General features: G+C 45.9%; 1 protein-coding gene across 1 annotated transcript in view; it reads left to right on the top strand.

The window, feature by feature from the left end:
* Positions 1–202: 202 nt before the first annotated feature.
* Positions 203–23,077, top strand: part of TNFRSF21 (TNF receptor superfamily member 21) — a 35,435-nt gene continuing 12,560 nt past the window's right edge. Inside the window, exons 1-4 of the mRNA XM_077926626.1 lie at positions 203–312; positions 4,207–4,858; positions 7,689–8,195; positions 13,799–14,064. Of these exons, the coding sequence (XP_077782752.1) occupies positions 271–312; positions 4,207–4,858; positions 7,689–8,195; positions 13,799–14,064 (1,467 nt within the window). The 5' untranslated portion in view covers positions 203–270. The remainder of the gene's footprint in view (positions 313–4,206; positions 4,859–7,688; positions 8,196–13,798; positions 14,065–23,077) is intronic.

The following is a 23,077-nucleotide window of genomic DNA, read 5'->3' as shown; positions in this document are numbered from 1 at the left end:
TCATGGGAGGGAGGGAGAAGCCCCGCCTCCGCCGCTCCCCGCCCATTCCGCGGCAGCAGCAGCAGCAGGAGCCGGCAGCGCGGCGAGCGAGGGTCGCTATGGGAAGCCGGCCGCCCCCGCCCGCCCCGCGCCCGCCGCCCCCCTCGGAGGCGGCCTCTCGCTGAGGCCCCGCGCGCTCCCTCCGCGGGCCATGCGCCGCCCGGGGCTCTTGCTAGCGGCCTCCATGGGCGCCTAGAGGACCCCCGCCCGCCCTCCGCCCGCCCGCCCGCCATGGGCGCCCCCGGAGCCGCCCTCGTGGCCAGCCTCGTCGCGGTGAGTGGGGCGGGGAGGGGGGCGGAGAGGCGCTCTGCACATGGGCAGAGGCCGGTCCTGTTCCCGGCAGCGGGGCCGGCGAGGAGGCGCCCGCGGGCGGAGGCAGCTGCGCTCTTGCGGCAAGCCAGACCTCCGCCAAGGAGCCCCGCGAGCGGGCATATTCCTCCTGCGCAGAAGGGAGCAGCATGCAGGCAGCATTAGGGCGCGGCTGGAAGTCCCGCTGGGAAGCTGCTGCTGGGAGGCAGGAGAGGAGCTTCTCCCCGTTCTGGCTGAGGGGGGAGCAGCCCTCCTTAAGGGTCGCTTGTGGACCGGGGCCCTGGATCCTGCCATCCGATGTCTCATAGGCCAGGTGCCAAGGAACTGTCTGACCCTGGCTAGTACTGTTACAGCAGAACACTTGCATGTTTAGTACATTTGCATCCCACCTTTCCTTCAAGGAACTCAAGGCAGCAGCATTCAGGGTCCCCCCCCCCATTATCTCTGCCCCCCAACCCTTGTGAAGCAGGCGGGGCTGACGGAGTGGCACTGTCACATAGACTGTATCTTGGCAGAGCGGGGAGTTGAAGCCAGGGCTCTCCATTCTTAATGGGGTGCCCCTAGCCACCACACAACTTGGAATGGTGTTTTTTCTGGGTATATTGAAAGCATAAGTGTTTGGGGTTCCACATGTGTATCTTTGCAACTGAATCCCTCTTGTGCAAATTTTGATTGTATGCAAATAGTAATCCTGAAAGTCCAGCAAGAAGAATTGAAACTGCCATCAGGATACACCGTTTGTACAAAAGCTTTTTTAAAAATAGCAAACAATCTTCTTGGGGTTTTCGTGACCAACATGCAGAGCCTTTCTGAAGTCCAATTTATCCTTTGCATGGTTCTTGCCACCATGCTATCATTCATTTTAATCTTGCGTGCATAGAAAAATGACTATTGTGATAGATGCTGGGGCATAGATTTGTTACGTTTTCTCCCATTCTTTGAAAACAGTCTGGTTACCAAAATCTCCAGCATGAGTCTTAAAAGGAAACAACAACAACAAATCAATGGTTTTGCAGAAGTGGAGGATGAGTGCCCTGGTGGAACTGCATCCATTGTGTGCTCGTTCTGGGAAGGGGGGGGGGGGGAGACACCCAAGCTGAAAAGCAAAAAATGATGGGGAAATGGCAAGCACTCCCACTGCACCCACCCCCAGGAGTCCGCCAATCCAGCCGTGGTTGTGATTGTGCTTATCTACGTTTTCTGTCAGAGTGAGATTGTAGCTGATGCAGGGGTGGCCAGCTTTGAGTAAATTTCCCTTTCCATTAAGCTAGTGGGGAGGAGCTTCCCCTGCCACTTTGGAGCTGGTATAAAGGAGTGTGCCTGGCGGTTTGCAGGGCCAGCCATTGTGCTGGCCTGTCTGCCATGCCATGGGCTTCTCCAGCGGTAGACCTCAAGGGGGGGGGGGCAGAACATCTCCTGGGATCCAGTGGTAGATCCCAGGACCATTTGCCTAAAAGATATCCTTGCTGCTGTGAGCAAGCCCACTCAGCTCAGGCCCCTGGGAGATGGAGTGGCTGCAGAAAACATTCTTAAGGGGTTGTGGTTGTTACTGGAGAACAAGGTGAAGAAGACAGGCCATCTGTGGGGCAGGATGAAGTGAATATCTGGGGTGGAAGCATTTTGTACTGGGGAGAGATTGGAGAAGAGGAAATGTTATAAGGCCGCTTCCTATGTTCCTTTCTGCAGCCGAAAGGCTTTTGTAACTGCTTCATCAAGGGCTCCCTATTAAATTTCCGTCTCAGTGGGTTTCCACACTCTTTCCTGCCCTGCCTGAGAAGCCATGTCTGGGCAACCATTAATCAGAATATTAACCCTGACAGAATATTAACCCTGGGCCACTCCCCTTTTCTCAGCTATAAGTACATCACATCTTTATTGGGCCTTGACGACAAAAGCAACAAAATGACCTTCCATTGTTGGTACCGAAATTCTACTCTTAAATCTCTAGAAATCTTCAGTGCAGTTGCGTAGCTGCTAGGATGTGAACAGCCCTGTGGCCATTTATTTGATAAACTTGTAGGTTTTAAATTTCACAGGCAGTTGTGGTAGTTTAGTATTTGGGGCCGAATCTTATTTGGGAAGATATAATGGAAACAATTCTTTGCTCTTCCAGTGACCATCATGCTCAAAATGCTGCACACCCAAAAATTACAGTCACTTGGTTGACTGCTAAGAGTTCAACAAAAGTGTTAACCACTTGCATGTGCTGGCTAACTGCAGCTGATCCCAACAAGAGCAAGAATGCAGGATAATAGTCTTGAAGGGCACTTAATTCCAGTTGCTATAACCATGTGGAGTGGACTTAAACTTTGCAGCCCTGAAAACTGAGCCAGTTTAATTTAGCAACTCTGTTTTGTTATCTACTGGTGAAAATCTTACGTTTCAAAGTATGATTTCAAAATAGATTTGAATTTTTTAAATTGACACCACTTCAGATATCTATTTTATTATGCCAGCATTAAATCTGATGCGCTGGCATTGGGGCTTCTCCTGACCCCCACCCCTAGCTGATGCTCATATGGGGGGGGGCATGGGGAAGGAAAAGGGGGGAAGGCCCCATCGTACTAGCAGAAGTCTTTCTGCAGGCTTCTGCAAACAGGACTCATTGGTTGAATCCAGTGCACAATAAAATGGATATTTGAATCAACAGTCATTAGTGACTAATGCATGGAGATAATAGAATAATAGAACTATAGAGTTGGAAGGGATCCCTAAGGGCCATCTAGTCCAACCCCCTGCAATGCAGGAATCACAGCTGCTGAATCCCTGGTAGATGGCCATCCACTCTCGGCTTAAAAACCTCCAAGGAAGGAGAGTCCACTACCTTCCAAGGGAGTCCGCTGCTTACTATGGCCTGCATAGCCATTTTAATGCCCTTCCTTCTAGTTGGGAGAGATGGGTTTAGAGCTCTTTCCTACCTCATTTAGTCGTGTGTGTGTGTGTCCCCTCCCCCGAGTTATTTTATGTCACCAGCAAGCTTGACCACCCTGCTGTTCACCCCCTTAATGCCAGATAATTTATAAACAAGCTAAAAAGCACTGGCGCCAATATAAACCCCCCCCCCCCACTGATTACATCCCTCTATTAGGAAAGTTGTCAATTAATTCCCAGTCTTTGCTTCCTCTGTTTTAGCCCGTTTCCAGTCTATAAGAGGACTTCCTCTCTTACCCCATGTGTCTTTGCTGAGAAACTTTATCTAACACTTTTTGAAAGTCCAAGTATACTGTGTCTTTCCGCTCTCTTGGATCATTCCTTTCCATGTGTTTATTGACCCTGTCACAGAACTGAATGATTCTTTCACCAGTTTACCCAGAAGTTACGCTAACAGGCCTTTAACTTCCTGGATCCTTTTTCCATTGGCTGCTTAATGTTCTCTGGCAGATGAGGGCACTTGGAGGGGCTGTTTTAGGGCTACAGGAGGAGGACAACAGTTCCGGGATGGGGGCAGCTCAAAGGATCAAAGGCAGCTTCTCCTCGGTCTTCTGCCAGTCCTCTGCCAGAGGCTTTCCAAAAGGCAATTCAGAGGGAATGGGTTACACCTGCCTGTAAGAAAGAACCCCACAGGGTCTATACTTGTCTGTCAGGATGCTATGGAAAATCTTTAAAGTGCCATTAGTAGACATTTTGTTGGCAGCTTTTTAGCAGCTTGCGTATTTCTCCCTTCAGAAGCTGATGACCTGCCTAGCGATCAGGGCAGTAAACTTCAGCTCATGGATTGGTAGATGGGCAAAAACTCTTCCAGGCCACGAGCCGAGCATGTCTTTCAAATGCAGTTACCTAAATAGAGTAAAGCTGATACGGCTTGCTGTGACCTGCCTTATGACCTGTAGCTAACTTACATTTATCTCTGTGTTTCAGGGATTTATGTTCCTTGGTACCACTGATGCTCAGTCAAAGCTGACATCTGAACAGAATGCCATAAGCCTCTCTTCTGGCACATACAGCCACTTGGATCGTGCCACTAACACAAAGCTGACTTGTGACAAATGTCCCGCAGGAACCTATGTGTCTAAGCACTGCACAACCACCAGCTTAAGACAGTGCAGCCCATGCGCCAGTGGAACATTCACAAAGCATGAAAATGGGATAGAGAGATGCCATCCATGTAGAAAGCTGTGTGAGCCACCAATGGTTGAGAAAACCCCTTGCACTGCTTTGACGGACCGTGAGTGCATCTGTCCACCTGGTAAATTTCGAGACGGTGATGCTTGCAAATCTTACTCCGTGTGCCGCGTTGGGTGGGGCCTAAAAAAGAAAGGAACTGAAACAGAAGATGTCAAGTGTAAACCTTGCCCTCGTGGCAGCTTCTCTGATGTGCCTTCCAGCATGCTGAGATGCAAAACATTCACTGACTGCTCACGAGCAAACATGGTTGTGATCAAACCAGGGACAAAAGAGAGAGACAACACTTGTGGACTTTCACCAGCTTTTCTGACTGGAGCTGGGCTTTTGTCACGACCGGAAGAGGGTGGAGAACATTACAAAGTTCCTTCTACTTTTCTTTCCAAAGGTAAGTGAACAGCATTGTCAAACGTCTGTAGCTAGGGCATGCAAGATTGGGCAAGAAGTATGGTATGTCGCATTTTTGTATATATGTATATCTTTTTTATTATACACATCTTTGTTGTCGTCCCCCATCCCCTCACTTCCCCCCTTTTTTCTCTGTATCACTTTTTCTTTAGAATTGAAATTCTTTCAATAAAATATTAATATTAATTTTTAAAAAATTAAGTGTGTTTTTCTGAGAAAGGAGCTGGTAAGGCGTTAGCTGTGTTTTGGAATGCCTTCTGTACAGAGGCACTTCCAGCTGGTGCATTACATGGTATTAGAGACCCTTTACCCAGCTCCCAAGCGGTGCAATTATCTCTTGGGTCAGCTCCACACTGGTCAGGGTCTGCTTCTGCCCTGGTGGGGGTTCTGTGTTTAGCATACCATGCCATAACTTTTCTGAGCAGTCTGAAGCCATGGAGATGGGAGAGGCTTTTATCTTGTAATCCTCCTATGCTTGCATCCCTCACAGGGACTCTCATGGAACTTTGTGGGACTTCTGGGTAGATATGCCTAGGATTATATCAAATAAGATCTTCTTTTATCCCAAACACTTCAGACTAGCGCCATCCTGTTCATGATTCTGTTGCTTTGCATCAGTCAGGAGAGTAGGTGCTGATTGATTTAGAATCATAGAATCATAGAGTTGGAATAGACCACAAGGGCCATCGAGTCCAATCCCCTGCCAAGCAGGAAACACCATCAGAGCACTCCTGACATATGGTTGTCAAGCCTCTGCTTAAAGACCTCCAAAGACGGAGACTCCACCACACTCCTTGGCAGCAAATTCCACTGTCGAACAGCTCTTACTGTCAGGAAGTTCTTCCTAATGTTTAGGTGGAATCTTTGAATGGTGGCTTGTTCCATTTTGTTTTGGAATTTATATATTGTTATGTAGACACCTCCATGGACACACAGGTGGGCATCCCTCCTTTGGATACAATCCAAACTGCAACCTTCGTAGCTCTTGCATAGCAAGGGTTGTGGAATCAGTTTGTACTCAATGTCCATTCACTGTTATGGATCAAAACACCATTATTCCAAATGTTTGCCATAGCATAAAAATCATAATTGGAATAATTTTATTATCTAAGTCTATATATGCTATTTCTTTGGAATGAACTAAAAACTGGGTTGAAATGCAGTTGGAATATTCCCAGTGGTTATCAGATACCTCCAGTCCTTTTCAATACATAAACTGTTGTATTGGGGGGATAAAATGTATTTTTGTTAACTTTCTAGCTGACATAATGTAGCAACAGCTAATCTTAGTACAGTGGTACCTCGGGTTACATACGCTTCAGGTTACATACGCTTCAGGTTACAGACTCCGCTAACCCAGAAATAGTACCTTGGGTTAAGAACTTTGCTTCAGGATGAGAACAGAAATCATGCAGCGGCAGCGTGGCAGCAGCAGGAGGCCCCATTAGCTAAAGTGGTGCTTCAGGTTAAGTTTCAGGTTAAGAACGGATCTCCGGAACGAATTAAGTACTTAACCCGAGGTAATACTGTATTAATAAGCTACTGATCAGTTTTGCTGAAACTTACCAGAAAAATAATAAATCAAGATAACAAACTTTTAATAAAAGAATAGAAATGGTTTATTGAATATCTACAAACTGTAAACAGATAAGAACATTGGCAGGATTATTGTAATAACCTGTAGTTTTATAAGAGTATATATTTAAAATACATGAATAACTTAAGTTAATTTAGAATATGCAGGAAATGTAAAAAATAAATTTAAGGAACCGCAGAAAGAGGAGGAATTAAGTCAGGGACTTTAAAATGGCTTCAGTGGATCCATCGTATTACCGAGATGTAGCTATTGAAGTAGGATCTGATTGTGGTAACAAGGTATTGTATCAAAAATATGAGGGACTGAATCAAGGTTGTTAAAGTAAGATCCTGGTTCATTGCTGTGCGATACATTATGACAAAGCATGGCTGCCAAACTGAAAGAGGCGAAGCAATAGACGTGGGCGGACTTGAGCCAAGATATTCTCTTGGTCTCAGCACAGCATGTTTAGAAAACCTAATTCATTTCTGACACTTTTTCTTTGTAATGAACTATCAATGGCTTTCACCATAAAATCTGGTCATGCCTAATCTAGAACAAGGAGAAAAAGCATGCTTAATGTCATGTGCATGTTTGATTATTTTTGCAAGTTGGGGATCCCTGCAAAACAATGGCTGCACTTTGTCAGAACGATGAGCAAGGTGTTGGTTTGACTTTTGCTGTTTAGCTTTGGTGTTGTAAACATTTTTGAATATTGCAAAACTTAACTGAAAGCTTAATTGTGCCTGTGTCATTTGGGGCTTTATTTATAGCCTTCCCCCCACATTTAGATCATCAAAGCAGCTTGCAAACTTGTTTGGAAAAAATTGTTCAGAATCTCATCAGGGACAGGCTTCCACATACAGACCTTCTATCCTAGAACTATCTCCCTTGCCCTTGGCAATTATTCGCAACCTCTTCAGTCTGGCTGTCTTGGCCTCCAGCAGTCGAGCAACAGAGCGCCCCTTTCCCAGAAGCGCATTCCCTTTTAAACAAAATTTGGGGCTGTTGTTGATACCAGTGTATGGGTCATGAGTTCAACTTGCGCCTTCCACCCAGTTCTTCCTGTGGATGCTGTTATATGTATATTTGTTTGCACTCACATAACATAAATGAGAACCCCCTTTGTACGTCCTCTAGGAATCAATTGTACTTAAAGGGCATTTGGGCCAGAGCTACAGTAAGAGTGGGTAGGTTCTATACCTGCTGCTCTAACATTGCATTTGTTTTCCAGGTGTGAACGCTTCGGTGTCCAATTTTTCTGCCACCCCTACCCCAAATGTGTCCGTTGACATGGTGGAGCCAACCAACAGCTACAATGGGACTTCAAAGAATGAGACTGTAGTTGTCAACGTGACTGATATGGGATATGTTACGCCTTTGAATCACCAGCAAACCTATTACCATAAGCACGCCCCTCCCATCCTGAAAGTACAGCCAGCGCTGGAAATGAGTGGCAGTGTGAGATCCAGCATTCCCTACAACCCCCCCAAGAGAGGCTCTCCAAGGCAGGCTGCCCACAGGCATTTCGATATCAACGAGCACCTGCCCTGGATGATTGTGCTGCTGCTGCTGCTTGTGCTGGTGGTGATTGTTGTGTGCAGTGTCCGTAAAAGTTCTCGAACGCTAAAGAAAGGACCAAGGCAGGATCCCAGTGCCATTGTCGAAAAGTCCGTTTTGAGAAAATCTTCCACTCTGTCTCAGAACAGGGAGAAATGGATCTACTACTGCAATGGCCATGGTGAGTGATGTCGAGCAAATTCCACAAATGAAACCTAGAGAATTCTGTTCATAACTGAAATTGTTCATCCTGTTTAACTTAAAACAAGAGTTTTGCAGCACATTAAAGGCCATGCTATTGAAGCTGGCATTTTTCAGTTGGGGAAAAACAGCTTTGTGACAAGATGGGATGGCAGGAAAACAAGCGATGGGGATAAGATCTTTCCCAGCTCCACCTGCCCCAGAACTAGAGATTGGAATCTCCCATGGCTACTTTTTGGAAAGAAGCACGGCCATTCCGAAACAGCAGCTTAAAAGTTGCCTCTGGTTTGATCCTAAACTTAAAGCACTATGGAAGTGGAGTGGCGTGCCTTGACGAACTTTGTATTCGTAAAAGCTGTTTGCTATTAACTCCTGAGCCTCTGTGATGTGGTAGTTATCTCAAAATGGCTCAGCAGGTTAAAGCAAATGCTGATGTGGTCCATTGCTCTTGCGTATTTGCTGGCTTATCTGCCTGTGTCTGTGCCAGCTGTATTCTTGCATTACTTAAGGCACGGTTCTTCAAATAGTTCCTATAAGGATACTAGTATAAATGCATAACATTTCCATTGTCTTCAGCAGAGAATAAAGCAAGAAAGCCCAGAATGGCTATCATAAGACTGTTGATAGATCAGTCAGCTGAAAAATGTATGCAGGCTTCCAAGCTAGTTTTCTTATTCAGCAGAATAGAAATATGCTCAAGGTTGTGGAGAGTCCCCAGGACTACTTTGAATTACTGTCTTCAGAGATGGCTAAGCCCCAGTTCGGGGACCCAATCTGCCCCCTTCCCAGGAAAAAGAAATAAAGTAGGCTGTGCTGGGGTGAGCAGAGCCCAGTGCCTGCTGCGCAACTGGGACTCGCACAGTTGGGTGGAGATCAGCTGAAGAGAGAGGGCTTATTTGGCTTGTGGAGGGTGCTGGTATACTGTCCCTGCAATGCTGGCAAAGGTAAAATTTAGCTCTTGGGTCATGAAAGGTTAGCCAGCCCTCCATTAAACTAGCCACAATTTTATGGACCCCTCAGCAGGTTTAATCTTCCCCAAAAATATATTATGCTACAAAACTTAAATACAGAATCAGTGGTTATACATCACAGATGGCTTTAAGACTTCCACTGCTTTTATATATTTGCAGCAGGAGCTCCAGAGAGAGAGAGAAGCTATGCTTCTGGCCTCCCCCCCCCCCCGTGATACCCCACCATTGCCATTAGTTTTAGTCTTGCCCACAGTTGGCATGTGACCCACCCAAAAACCCTAAGAGGATGTGCCATTTGACAAAAACGGGGGTGGAAATCTATCTAAAATTTACAATAAGAAAATTCTACCTCTAGCACACTTTTGTGCCCCTTTTGGCAGGCCCACTTGCAGCTTCGCCCCCACCTCTGGCATTAAACCTGAATAGGGAATCCTGCGTTCATTCATAAAGCCAAGGCTCTTCTCTCTGCCTCCGGTTACTTTTGGCAAATGGGAACACACAGCTCTTCCAAGTGATTACGTGAAAGTGGGCTGCTGACTGCATCTTCCTCAACTTCAAATGCTTCTCTAGAGGCTGTACTCTTTTCTTTTTCTTTTTAAACAAACATAGACGCTGCCTTCACTTCACTCTAGGGGAGGCTCCTTCTTTAACATGAACTGCCTAGTTCCTGGAATATAGATTTTCAAGCAACTTACAGGGTCTTCACCTGAGTCACCCTGCCAGTGCATTCTTTCTCTGGAATTTGCCGATAGCTGCCTCCAAGCTGGCTAATGCTTAATGGCGATATGCAAGTATCCTAGGGCGGGAGCCTACCTGTTAGCCTTTGCTTGCTTGGTGCCTTACTCCTCCCCAGGAGGCAGGGAACCAAACCGAAGCCACTCTTAGCAAAACAGGTCACTGCTGTGGCGCATGCTGCCAGAAAGGGCTCCCTTCCCTAGTTGTTTCAGTCTGTTGCTCTTAATTGATCCCTTTGCCCTTAATTTGCCCCTCCTTCTTTTTTTGAAATAAATGTTATGGTTGCAACACAAACACACATGACACTAAAAGAATAAACTTAAAAAGAAAATACTGTACAAATACAAGTACGAATATAGACACAAATACTAAACAAATAATAAACATATCACCATATTTCACTTCTTCCTTTCTTCTAATTGACTTCCTTCGTCCTCAGTGCAGGTTTAAAAAGGTAAAGGGACCCCTGACCATTAGGTCCAGTCATGACCGACTCTGGGGTTGCGTTGTTCATCTCGCTTTATTGGCCGAGGGAGCCAGCGTACAGCTTCCAGGTCATGTGGCCAGCAGGACTAAGCCGCTTCTGGCAAACCAGAGCAGCACACGGAAATGCAGTTTACCTTCCCGACAGTACCCATTTATTTACTTGCACTTTGATGTGCTTTCAAACTGCTAGGTGGGCAGGAGCAGGGACCGAGCAACGGGAGCTCTCCCCATCACGGGGATTCGAACCGCCGACCTTCTGATTGGCAAGTCCCTTTGTTTTATACATTTTAAATATTTTGCGTGGTGTTAAATACCATCTATAAAACATCTTTAACAAATTTTCCTTTATCGTCTCACAAGCTGTAAATCTCCAATTCTCTTTCCATAATTTCCCCCATGATGATAATTGAATAGGTTTGCCTATGTCCATTGCCCATTTAATCATTACCTCTTTTACTTGTTCATCCTTCACCTCCCACTCTAGTAATGTTTCATACATTTTTGAGATTACCTTTGTCCTATTTTGTAACAATTCTTTGTCCTATATTCGAATTTCACTTCGTTCAATTGCTGGTACTGAATCCACCCTGTTTGGTGATGTTTTACTTCCTCATATTTTTTCAGTTTCAATTTGTTATCTCTTTCTTTTAGTAATTAATTTGCCCCTTCTAGGCAGCTATGCAAGTTGAGCTCTGAAGGAGAAAGCTGTACTGGGCAGGGCTGACAGGGGGCAATGAGGTAGGGTGTTCATGAGCAGGGGGACAGAGGGCATCTTTCCCAAGCACCCCCCCCAAAAAAAAGAGGGGGGAAACTGAAGCCAGCACAGGAAAGGAGGATGGAATCATGGAAATTAACTGGAAAAGAAAACAGGGAGGGTTTAGATAAAGGAGGAAATTAATTGGAGCATATGTGATTATTATTATTTTTTAAGATCCATAACCTTGGTTTAGTTGATCCATAAGCCTATAATCTCATGGAAAGTAGTAGCATAGAAAATGTTTATATCCTACAAAATGATCATTTTAATATTTTTTCCCAAGTAAATACCACCCGGTCTAATGAAACTTAGTTCACGTACGTAAAAATGAAAGCTCGGGATTTGTGACTTTGCCAACAGCTGCGATTTGGGGATAAGGGGAAAGCCGATCTGCAATATCTGTTCAATGAGAAAGGCAGTCTGCAAATACTCAAAACTAGTTTGCAGCTTTAAATTGCCCCCTCTCAGTCCTCCTCACAAGCTCTTCCAGGTGATTTGTGTTTATGATGTGGTGTTGTTTTCTGTCCATGTTTGGGTTATTGTGTGCTGAGCTCAGTTAGCTTTTTGTTAGAGAAAGGCACTCTACGCGTGTTCAGAGGTACTGGCTTGAGTTGGGCTGGTGTTAGACTCTGTAGTGAGGAAGTCTCAAGCTTGTTGAAAGCCTAATATAGTGAATAAGAGCAATTATTTATCAGCTGGCATTCCCCCTGCTTCAAGTCTCAGCACTATCATAAACTCGCAAGGTGACTTGAGGCAAGCCACAATCTTACACCCCCTTGATGTGAGAGTCTGCCTAACTTACCAAAGTATTGTAAAGATTGCTGTGATATATATTCCAGGGAGTTGTTAGACTGCGGAGAAAACAATCATTTTAAGGAGTAGTAGATTTATTGTGGCATAAGTTTATGGACTGCATGCATCTGTGAGTACTCTGTACTACAAAATGTCATGCTGCAATAAAGCTGTTTGTTTTCCAATGTCAGAAGATTCTTGCAGTCGGTGGAGTGAGTTTGGCAAGAGTTCCCTTCAGAGATTCTTTCACTACTGTTAAGGGAACTCTCCTCGAACCCGCTGAATTCCACTGATGGTAGCAGATTGGCAGGGCGAATGGAGGTGCATCACCCCCACTTGATAGAGGCACTGACAAACACAGCATTCCTCAGATCCAAAGAGAGACCCCTGGCTTGCCTATATTCTTCCGAAGGACCGCTGCAATGTCCTACAGGGGCAGTGGGAGGGCAGCCCCCTGGGACATGGACAAGGCTGTCTGCCTGAGGAAGGGAAGACTGATGAGCCAGAAGAGGCTCTAATGGCCTGATGCCTTGCTTGATCAAGAACTCCATTCTGAAACTGCAGAGGTGCTTTCTGTGCAGCCAGTTTGCAATGGGGGCAGTTTTCACAGCTGTGTTCTGAGAGACTTGCAGCCAAAATGCCTTATCATGCTGGGACTTCAGCTCATATGTTGCGTTTGTATTTTTCAACTCTCCATCAGTACTAAACAAGGTCCCTGGTCCCTGAGTTTTGTTTTAAAGCTGCTCTTTGAATAGAAAGGTCACTGCTTGCAATAAAAGGAAAGTTTTATTTCCTTATACTAGTGAGTTGGCTGTGCAGTCTCTCTGAATCTGGCATCAGCATAAATGCCAGAATAATTCTGAAATAGATTTGAGTTGTAACCAAGTGCTGAAGGTGGAAAGGAAATCATGGCTATCATCTTCAATCCTCCTGAATTTAATATATATCTTGGTCTTTCAGCTTCAAATTCTTCTATGTAGTGCATGGCTTCCATGCTCCTGGTGGCAACAAACAAGTCTCCTTCTCCTTTGCTCCATTGCCAACGGGAAGCAGAAGACAATTGGCTGGCAGCCTTTGGCAATGAAGACAAATTAAAGGAGCCCTCCCACCACCTATGGCATATGGGAAAGGGATGTTGAGGCCCAAAGTAAGCTGGATCCACAGGTTGCAAGAGGTATTTTTCTCGTGTTCTCTGGAACTTCACATAGAGGGAAATGGGGAAAGGTGCCTTCTGAGCCCTGAGGTTCTGTATGGATAGATAAGTGAGACAGTTTCTACTAAGCTTTCTCCAGAGGTGGCCCAGGTCATCCATCCTTTTCAAATCCCAAAACTCTTCCTATTATTATCCTTTCAGTCATGGGGGAATGTTGCTCCCCATGGGCCCAACTCACCACTGCCAGACTCCAGTGGATAGAACTTGGGGTTCTAGTAAAAAACAAAGTAGATCCTGAAAGTCCAAAGTTTGCCCATCTTTGCAGTATGGGAATTGCAGAAGCACAAGCAATAATACCCATTTTTTTAAAACCCTCCAAATTTAGGTGAACCAAAGTCGCATCGCCATAACTGCATGAGGCAATGATCAGGGCTACTCATAGGATCCCCAGCTTGGCACAATTTTGGAGGACATAAGGTGGCACCCTCAACTGTTAAGAAAGCTAGAGCATTGGTGTTTGCCTCTCAGTGAACCTTCTGGTTCAGAAAAAATATTAACCAGTAGACTACAGAATAGCTTTTGAAATACCGCTGTGAGGGACCTTGTTGCTTGGTCCGAATATGCAACGATGACCCCTGGGAATACTAAGCGAAATTCAATTTTCTTTTGGTTTATCACCCGTCAAACAGGCATTGACATTCTGAAGCTGGTGGCAGCCCAAGTTGGGAGCCAGTGGAAGGAGATCTACCAGTTCCTGTGCAATGCAAGCGAGCGGGAGGTGGCTGCTTTCACCAGCAGCTATTCTGCAGACCACGAGAGGGCCTATGCAGCTTTACAGCACTGGACCATCAGGGGCTCTGAAGCCAGCCTTGCCCAGCTGATCAGTGCTCTCCGTCAGCACCGGCGCACGGATGTGGTGGAGAAGATCAGGGGCTTAATGGAAGACACGACACAGGTAAGATACACATGTAATGCTTGACTCTGTTAGCTCACGCCCAGCACAATCCTGACCATGTCTGCTCAGAGGTAACACCTATTGGATTCAATGGGACTTACTTTCAGGTAAGTGGAATTAGAGCTGCAGCATTAGTGAATTAAGGCTCGGTCCCTGCTGCTGATTTTGAGGCCTGCAAACAGGATAGCCCTTTGTAGGGTTTAACTACCTTCATAGCACCATAGACTTGTAGAACTGGAAGGAATCTTAACTCATATCTTTACATTCCTGGCAAAATGTTGCCAGTTTCTTAAGGCCTGAAAGATTTTCCTCAACGATCTGATGGAGCTCCACTTAATTTTTTGTGTACTGTGAATTCATGGAACCTGGAGGAGATCATACTTCCCGTTTTGAGAGGTGGCTGTGCCGATAGATAATAACGGAACCCTTGGACCAGACCTTCGCCTCCTTCAGGCATCCTGGTATTGGTTACAGGTGTCAAGCAGGAATTGTACAGCAAAATACAGGGAGCTAGCAGAAGAATTCCCCTTTCCCCTTGTTTCCTTGTTCCTTGTTTCACTCCATGCTTCTGTAAGCAGTTGGAAGCCCTGAAATGACACTAGTACCTACCAATTAAGCAGTGCATAATGTAGTTTAAAGTTGCTTTCTGAAACAATTGGCCAGTGTCAATCCTATAGTTAAGCAGCAAAGTGGGACTTTACCACCATCTTCCAGCAATCTCTCAGTATTACGGAGATCCTGATTGTACCACAGAGAGTGTACCATTTCATAATGCCAAGTCAGCAGCAGGTGATTTTCTACACATTTGTTTAAATCAGGTTTGCCTCTGCCTTTTATTTTTAAACTGTATTATACTTTTCCAAGCACGTTTCTGAGCACGTTTCTGAGTGTTGGTGCTGACCTTTAAAGCCCTAAGTGGCCTGGGTCCTGTATACCTGAAGGAGCATCTCCACCCTCCTTGTTCAGCCCAGAGACTGAGGTCCAGCTCCAAGGGCCTTCTCAGTGGTGGCTCCCGCCCTGTGAAATGCCCTCCCATCAGATGTCAAGGAAATAAGCAACTGTCTTACTTTTAAAAGACATCTGAAGGCTGCCCTGTTTAGGGAAGTTTTTAATGTTTAATGCTGTATTGTGTTTTTAACATTCAGTTGGGAGCCGCCCAACTGATGGGCGGGGTATAAATAATATATTATTTATCATTATTTTTATTATTATTACTTATGGGCATTCATGTTTCCTTTTTGCTGGAAATCTTCTCTCTGAAGAAAGACCTGACTAACGCAATTATGTGGGTTCTTGGTCCAAAGCCAGAGGCTTTTCTGACAACATTGAGCTTTTGTTCTTGTTCCTGTTTTCCCTAGTAAATATACTTTGCAATAGATCATGGTGTATCAAAAAGTTTTGTGTGTGTTACTGTGTTACTTTCAGTGGGGCAGTTTTTTTAATGAACAGGGTGCTGCATGAGTGACTCCTCCTCAAGTCTGTTTTGTGTTATCTGAAATTTGCTCTCCTAGGCTTCGTTCTTGTGGGTGCAGGATTCTCAGCTGTAACCTGAGCAGAGTCATCTGTGCACCAAGCCTGGCTTCTGATTCATTGTTTTAAATAATGAATACCTTTGTCTCACCATGTTATGCGCTGCAGTTCCTGTTCTAATTTTAAGCAGCAGAAAGCTAAGCATTTTTCTCTAACCTCTTCTTAACTGTGCCACATACAGCTGTCGTCTCTGTGTTCGGTGCTAGATGAGTTCTTGCATCAAATATTTGTGTCTAAAAGCTTAATGCAACATCACCCTACCTAAAATCATGTCATGAATATGATTCTTTGTCTGTTATGTTTCTGTGGGAACTCAAAGGAACTGCAGGATGTGGTAGTGGGTGCAGACTTCAACTTGTATCTTAAGAATTCATTCCTTCATTCATTCAAAGCATCACAGAACAGCTTACATATCAATATGATGAACAAAGTCCCTGCCCTCAGGTTAGCAGTGTGAAAAGACCTAGACACACAAGGAAAATGGACTGTCTTGTGAGGTGCTGGGCTCTCCTACCTTGGAGGTGTTTAAGCAGAGGTTGGTTGGCCATCTGTGAGGGAGGGGTGCTTTGGCTGAGATTCCTGCATTGCAGAGGATTGGACTAGATGACCCTCATGGTCTCCTCCAACTATGTCCCTTCTATGACAAAGGAATGGGGTGAAGTGTAAAGCAAGTAAATTCAGACAACAAATTCCCACTGCTTCTTAGAAAAACCAGATGGATTTGAAACAGATGGTTCACAGTTCAAAGCACAGGGCTTGTTGGGCTTTGCAAGGGAGCCAGAGGTTGCAACATAGCCTTACAAGGTGTGGTCTTGGCCTTGGCTTTCATTGGCTTTTCTGGTTGCAAATGTACATTTTCAGTGGGTGATATCCAGCCAAGTCATAGTCTGAGTACTTAAAGTAATTCACTTAAGTCCATTGATTTCAATGGGCTTACTGTGAACATGGCTGACATTGACTATTGCTCAATGCCTCACCCATGCCCGATGAAGTCTCCAAAGTGAAAGGAATACAGTGGTACCTCGGGTTAAGAACTGAATTTGTTCCGGAGGTCCGTTCTCAACCTAAAACCGTTTTTAACCTGAGGTACCACTTTAGTTAATGGGGCCTCCCACTGCCGCCACATGATTTCTGTTCTCATCCTGAAGCAAAGTTCTTAACCCGAGGTACTACCGTATTTTTCCCTCCATAACACGCAGATTTTTTCTCCTAAAAAGGATGGGGAAATGTCTGTGCGTGTTATTGAGCGAATGTGTGGTCCCTGGAGCCGACTGGCGCGAGTGGAGGCAAAAAAAATCAGGCAAAAATCAAATTGCGCGTCTCGGAGAAGGGAAACCTGAAAAGAGGAAGCGGCTGCTTTCCTGCATTCTGCCTCAGGGTCTTACTGCCCACCCTCCTCTGTTTCCTTGCTGTGTTTGCTCAAACGGAACAAAGAGCAGGGAAAGCCCCTCCCCTCCAGGCAAGCAGAGGGGAAAGCAGAGCGTCCTTCATTCTAATTCCTCTCCATGAAAACATGCAGGAGGGAGAGAGAGAGAGAGAGAGAGAGAGCGCGCACTGGCTGGCTTGGGTGGGGGAAAACTTTTGCCTTCGTTTCCTCCCTCCCGTTATACCCCTCTCCTGCATTCTTAGCCAGCTGCTTCTCTGCACACCCCTCTCGTGCTCCTTGTCCCTTCTGTGTTTTTCCTTCCCTCCCCACTCAAAATGTGGTTACAAAGCATGGATCCACATGGATCCTCAGGATCTTTGCATTGGGTCGGCCCAAATTCACCATCAGAGCACATAGCATGTCCATGGCTACAGCCTGCCCCCCCCCAAAAAAATCACGCACCCACTGTTGCCTGGGGCTGCAATGGTGCAAAAATGTGGTTAAAAAGCATGGATCCACATGGATCCTCAGGATCTTTGCATTGGGTTACCCCAAATTCACCATCAGATCACATAGCATGTCCATGGCTACAGCCTGCCCCCCAAAAATCCCGTACCCACTGTTGCCTGGGGCTGCAATGGTCCAAAAACGTGGTTACAAAGCATGGATCCACAGGGATTCTCAGGATTTTTGCATTGGGTCACCCCGAATTCACCATCAGATCACATGTCTGTGGCCACAGCATGAAGCACAAAAATGATACATTCACTGTTTCATTCAGAATGTTTTTTCCCTTGTTTTCCTCCTCTAAAAATGATGTGCGTGTTATGGTCAGGTGCGTGTTATAGAGCGAAAAATACGGTATTTCTGGGTTAGCGGAGTCTGTAACCTGAAGCGTTTGTAACCCGAGGTTCCACTGTAGTTTCCATGGGGCAGATGGTGGGGCTTCAGTGCCTTGTGTGTAATTAATTCCTTGGCTCATCCCTATGACTACCAGAAAGAGAATAAATGAGGTAAAATTAGGAAGTGTGTAGATTTGCCCAGTTCAAGCCAGTTGCAGAATTTGGTTACTTGGTGCAGAAGTTTGATAACAGTTTTGCATACAGTCTTGGAGGTGACAGAAAATCAGTTCTGGGTTGTTGTGTTCAGTATTCTGTTAGTATCCATTCCTGCTCCAGTAGGATATCAGATAAGAAGTCATCATCGTCTGATCTGGATTTTGCATTCCATTGTCCCATTGCAAAATCCTGGACAGGGACGCGGACTTATAAAAAATATTGGGGGGGCCCGGGAAAGCTCATGAATAATAAATAAGCTCATGAATATGCAAATAAAGTGGCGCCGCCTCCTCGTGAGCGAATAGGGGAGAGCGTGCTGCGCCTATTAATCAGCTCCAAAGGAAATTGGGTGGAGCTTTTGCTCGGGAGGGAGGGCAGGAGGCATGCAGCCTGCCCCTCCCTGTGCATTTTGGGCTGGGGGAGGGGCGGCGATGGCGCTCTGCTGGAGGGGCGCCGGAGATTATTGGGGGGGCAGAGCCCCCCCAAACAAATTTTTGAGGGGGCTCGGGCCCCCTCAAGCCCCATGGAGTCGGCGCCTATGATCCTGGACACTGTTCATTTGAGTCCTCTGGTGTGGCATGTTTAAAAACCGCTCTGTGCAGTACATGGGAACAGGAGAAACTGCCTTTTGCTGAGCTCGGCTGCTGGTTCGTCTCTCTCAATACTGGGCTGGCATCAGCTCTCTGGGGTTTCAGAGGGGATAATCCCAGCCCTGCCAAGAGGGACCTTCTTCTGCATGCCGAGCAGGTGCTCTGCTGCTGAGCTACAGCCCGCCCTTCTCCATCGCTGCAGTTTCTCCAGGAACATCAAGTGTGTACAGGACTGACTGACTCTTTGGCAGAAAGCCAGCGGTGTTTCATAACAGCCTCCTAGTGTTTTGCTTACAGTACATGTACAGTCAGCAGATTTGCATGACATTTTTCCTGCATAAATTGGGCTTCTAAAAACTATTATTGCATGAATGCCATAAAACTGAAGGAAAGGAAAGCAGTCCCCTTGAGTGCATCTGGCTGGCTAGGTGGCTCTTTGTGTTCCCAGACCCTTGTCCCCATCGCCAGGATACTGTAAGTTGTTAGGGGTTCAAATACACTAATAATCCCTAATTCTTCCCCTCCCTTTTTAACTGACACTCTCAATATTTCATAAGTCCTGGAATATTGGTACCGTCAGGCTGTTCAGGTTCTTGTTTGCAAACTAATATGCTTCTGTGTATCTGGGAGGAGGGGGAAAGGGCCCTAAGTATGCAGAAATGACTGACTTGTTTTGGGTGGTTTTGCTTTGCTTTGCTTCCCAATCACCGAAGTTTGGTATTAAAGGTAAAGGGACCCCTGACCATTAGGTCCAGTTGTGGACGACTCTGGGGTTGCGGCACTCATCTCACTTTACTGACCGAGGGAGCCGGCATACAGCTTCTGGTCATGTGGCCAGCATGACTAAGTCGCTTCTGGCGAACCAGAGCAGCGCACGGAAATGCCGTTTACCTTCCCGCCTAAGTGTTACCTATTTTTCTACTTGCACTTTGTGCTTTCAAACTGCTAGGTCGGCAGGAGCAGGGACCGAGCAACGGGAGCTCACCCCGTCATGGGGATTCGAACTGCCGACCTTCTGATTGGCAAGTCCTAGGCTCTGTGGTTTAACCCACAGCGCCAGCTGCATCCCTATGGATGCTTGCAACAAAATGCTGCAGTGTGACAAATCCCCCAACAGGAATGCTCCTGTTCAAGCTGCGACCAGTCAAGAGCATTATGGGGGTTTCCCTGCGCCCCACCCTTCTGAAAGTTTTCATTCTGTGTCAGAGGGTTTCAACTTTCTTGAGTCCACGGCTCACTTGACCAACGACCTTCTTTCTGCGGGACCCCCGTGGGGTTCAGGAGCCCAGTTAGGTCACCCCTTGCCTGCAGCACTGGCAGCCCCTCACTCTTTTTCAAACACCCTTCCTTGTGGAGTGTTCCCTCAGCCTCCTCTCCTCTCACCTCTCCTTGGGATTCTTTTGGGCAGCCACTGCTGCCGCCCCGAATCTCTTGAGGTGCCTCCCAGAGGAGCCTGTAGCCAAGGCTGCTGCAACATGCAGCTGTGGAAGCCTTTGGGAGGCAGAGACGCGAGAGGGCATCAGAGGAGGGAGGGAAGGAAGGAAAGAGGGCCAGAGGGCAGTGTTGCCCAAGGCACCCCTAACCACCATGCAAGGCACCCCAGGGTGCCACTGCACAGGGGTTGAAAACCACTGTTCTATGTGATATAACATGTGGAAACCACCAACAGGGGTACACAGGAACCGGGCCACCAACCAGCAGCAAACTCCGACTCCTGAAGACTTTTTGTTGTTGCTGTTTGGTCGTTTAGGCGTGTCCGACTCTTTGTGACCCCCTGGACCAGAGCAGGCCAGGCACTCCTGTCTTCCACTGCCTCCCGCAGTTTGGTCAAACTCATGCTGGTAGCTTCGAGAACACTGTCCAATCATCTCGTCCTCTGTCGCCCCCTTCTCCTTGTGCCCTCCATCTTTCCCAACATCAGGGTCTTTTCCAGGGAGTCTTCTCTTCTCATGAGGTGGCCAAAGTATTGGAGCCTCAGCTTCAGGATCTGTCCTTCCAGTGAGCACTCAGGGCTGATTTCCTTAAGAATGGATACGTTTGATCTTCTTGCAGTCCATGGGACTCTCAAGAGTCTCCTCCAGCACCATAATTCAAAAGCATCAATTCTTCGGCGATCAGCCTTCTTTATGGTCCAGCTTTCACTTCCATACATCACTACTGGGAAAGCCATGGCTTTAACTATACGGACCTTTGTTGGCAAGGTGATGTCTCTGCTTTTTAAGATGCTGTCTAGGTTTGCCATCGCCTTTCTCCCAAGAAGCAGGCATCTTTTAATTTCGTGACTGCTGTCACCATCTGCCGTGATCATGGAGCCCAAGAAAGTGAAATCTCTTACTGCCTCCATTTCTTCCCCTTCTATTTGCCAGGAAGTGATGGGACCAGTGGCCATGATCTTCGTTTTTTTGATGTTGAGTTTCAGACCATATTTTGCACTCTCCTCTCTCACCGTCATTAAAAGGTTTTTTAATTCATCCTCACTTTCTGCCATCAAGGTTGTGTCATCTGCATATCTGAGGTTGTTGATATTTCTTCTGGCGATCTTAATTCCGGCTTGGGATTGATCCAGCCCAGCCTTTTGCATGATGAATTCTGCATATAAGTTAAATAAGCAGGGAGACATTATACAGGCTTGCCGTACTCCTTTCCCAATTTTGAACCAATCAGTTGTTCCATGTCCAGTTCTAACTGTAGCTTCTTGTCCCACATAGAGATTTGTCAGGAGACAGATGAGGTGATCAGGCACTCCCATTTCTTTAAGAACTTGCCATAATTTGCTGTGGTCGACACAGTCAAATGCTTTTGCATAGTCAATGAAGCAGAAGTAGATGTCTTTCTGGAATTCTCTAGCTTTCTCCATAATCCAGCGCATGTTTGCAATTTGGTCTCTGGTTCCTCTGCCCCTTCGAAATCCACCTTGCACTTCTGGGAGTTCTCGGTCCACATACTGCTTAAGCCTGCCTTGTAGAATTTTAAGCATAACCTTGCTAGCGTGTGAAATGAGTGCAATTGTGCAGTAGTTGGAGCATTCTTTGGCACTGCCCTTCTTTGGGATTGGGATGTAGACTGATCTTCTCAAATCCTCTGGCCACTGCTGAGTCTTCCAAATTTGCTGGCATATTGAGTGTAGCACCTTAACAGCATCATCTTTTAAAATTTTAAATAGTTCAGCTGGAATATCATCACTTCCACTGGCCTTGTTATTAGCAATGCTTTCTAAGGCCCATTTGACTTCACTCTCCAGGATGTCTGGCTCAAGGTCAGCAACCACACTACCTGGGGTGTACGAGACATCCATTTCATTCTGGTATAGTTCCTCTGTGTATTCTTGCCACCTCTTCTTGATGTCTTCTGCTTCTGTTAGGTCCTTTCCACTTTTGTCTTTTATTATGGTAATCTTTGTATGAAATGTTCCTTTCATATCTCCAATTTTCTTGAACAGATCTCTGGTTTTTCCCATTCTATTGTTTTCCTCTATTTCTTTGCATTGCTCATTTAAGAAGGCCTTCTTGTATCTCCTTGCTATTTTTTGGAAATCTGCATTCAATTTTACTAGACTTTTTACTAGCCTGCTAAAAAGGCTAGTCTCTTGTAGTTCGGGAGAGGAAGGGAGGCCTTCCTCTGTGCTGGCCATAAATATAATGTCAAGGCCCCCTGAAACCTGGAACCCATCCTGAAGGTTGGTCACAAGAAACTGAAATATGTATCTGGACCTCTTGTTCATTTTTCCTTGTTGCTTTCCCTGCAGAAGGGTATCCTGGCCATTTGGTTGATAGAAGTCCAGCAAAAATTGGTGGAACTCTTTATGTGATGATGCATGTGCTGGCAAAGCATGTTTGTGTTGGCAAAATAGTTATGTCCCTAAAAATTTGCAGCACAGTTTTATTTATCTTAGCAATGGCAGAGTTAAGAATGTCCTCCAGTCTCCCCATAAAATGAGTGGGAATTAAGTGTACTCCATTTTTGCCAGATTATGCTCTTAGTTCCTTTCCTTTGTACATTCTGTGTCCTAAACCTTTGGAGACTCTGTTTGTATGTCACACTAGGAGAATCCCTTTAGGTAATTAATATCATACTACCTTCTAAAGGAAGTGGTGCAATGATCAGAAGAGAAAGGAAGCCGGCTACGTAGGAGAACAAGATGCCCGGGAAAATATAAGTTCCCAAGCAGTAGCAAAAAATTGGACATGTTATTCTTAGGCAGCTGTGACAGCTGGGAAGTTGGAAGGGTTTTTTTTGTTTTTTTTACAGCTCTGCATTCATCAATTACCAGCAGAGCAAGTTGTGGCTTATGCTAGAAAGTAATGGAATTGGGTCATTAATCTCTTTAGTAAGCTGTACTTAAGTCTTTTCAGTCACTTCCACACACATCTTAATAGCTTCAGGGAAGTACAGCAAGGTCTTTCCTTTGTAAGCTTGCCATGAAAAGTGAACCCATGGAAGGTGTCCCTTTGGTTATGATAACTTCAGAC

Source organism: Podarcis muralis, chromosome 3 (assembly GCF_964188315.1).
Source record: "Podarcis muralis chromosome 3, rPodMur119.hap1.1, whole genome shotgun sequence".
NCBI classification, from domain to species: domain Eukaryota; kingdom Metazoa; phylum Chordata; class Lepidosauria; order Squamata; family Lacertidae; genus Podarcis; species Podarcis muralis.
The sequence above is the reverse complement of the archived record's forward strand: the minus strand, read 5'-3'. Positions and strand labels throughout refer to the sequence as shown.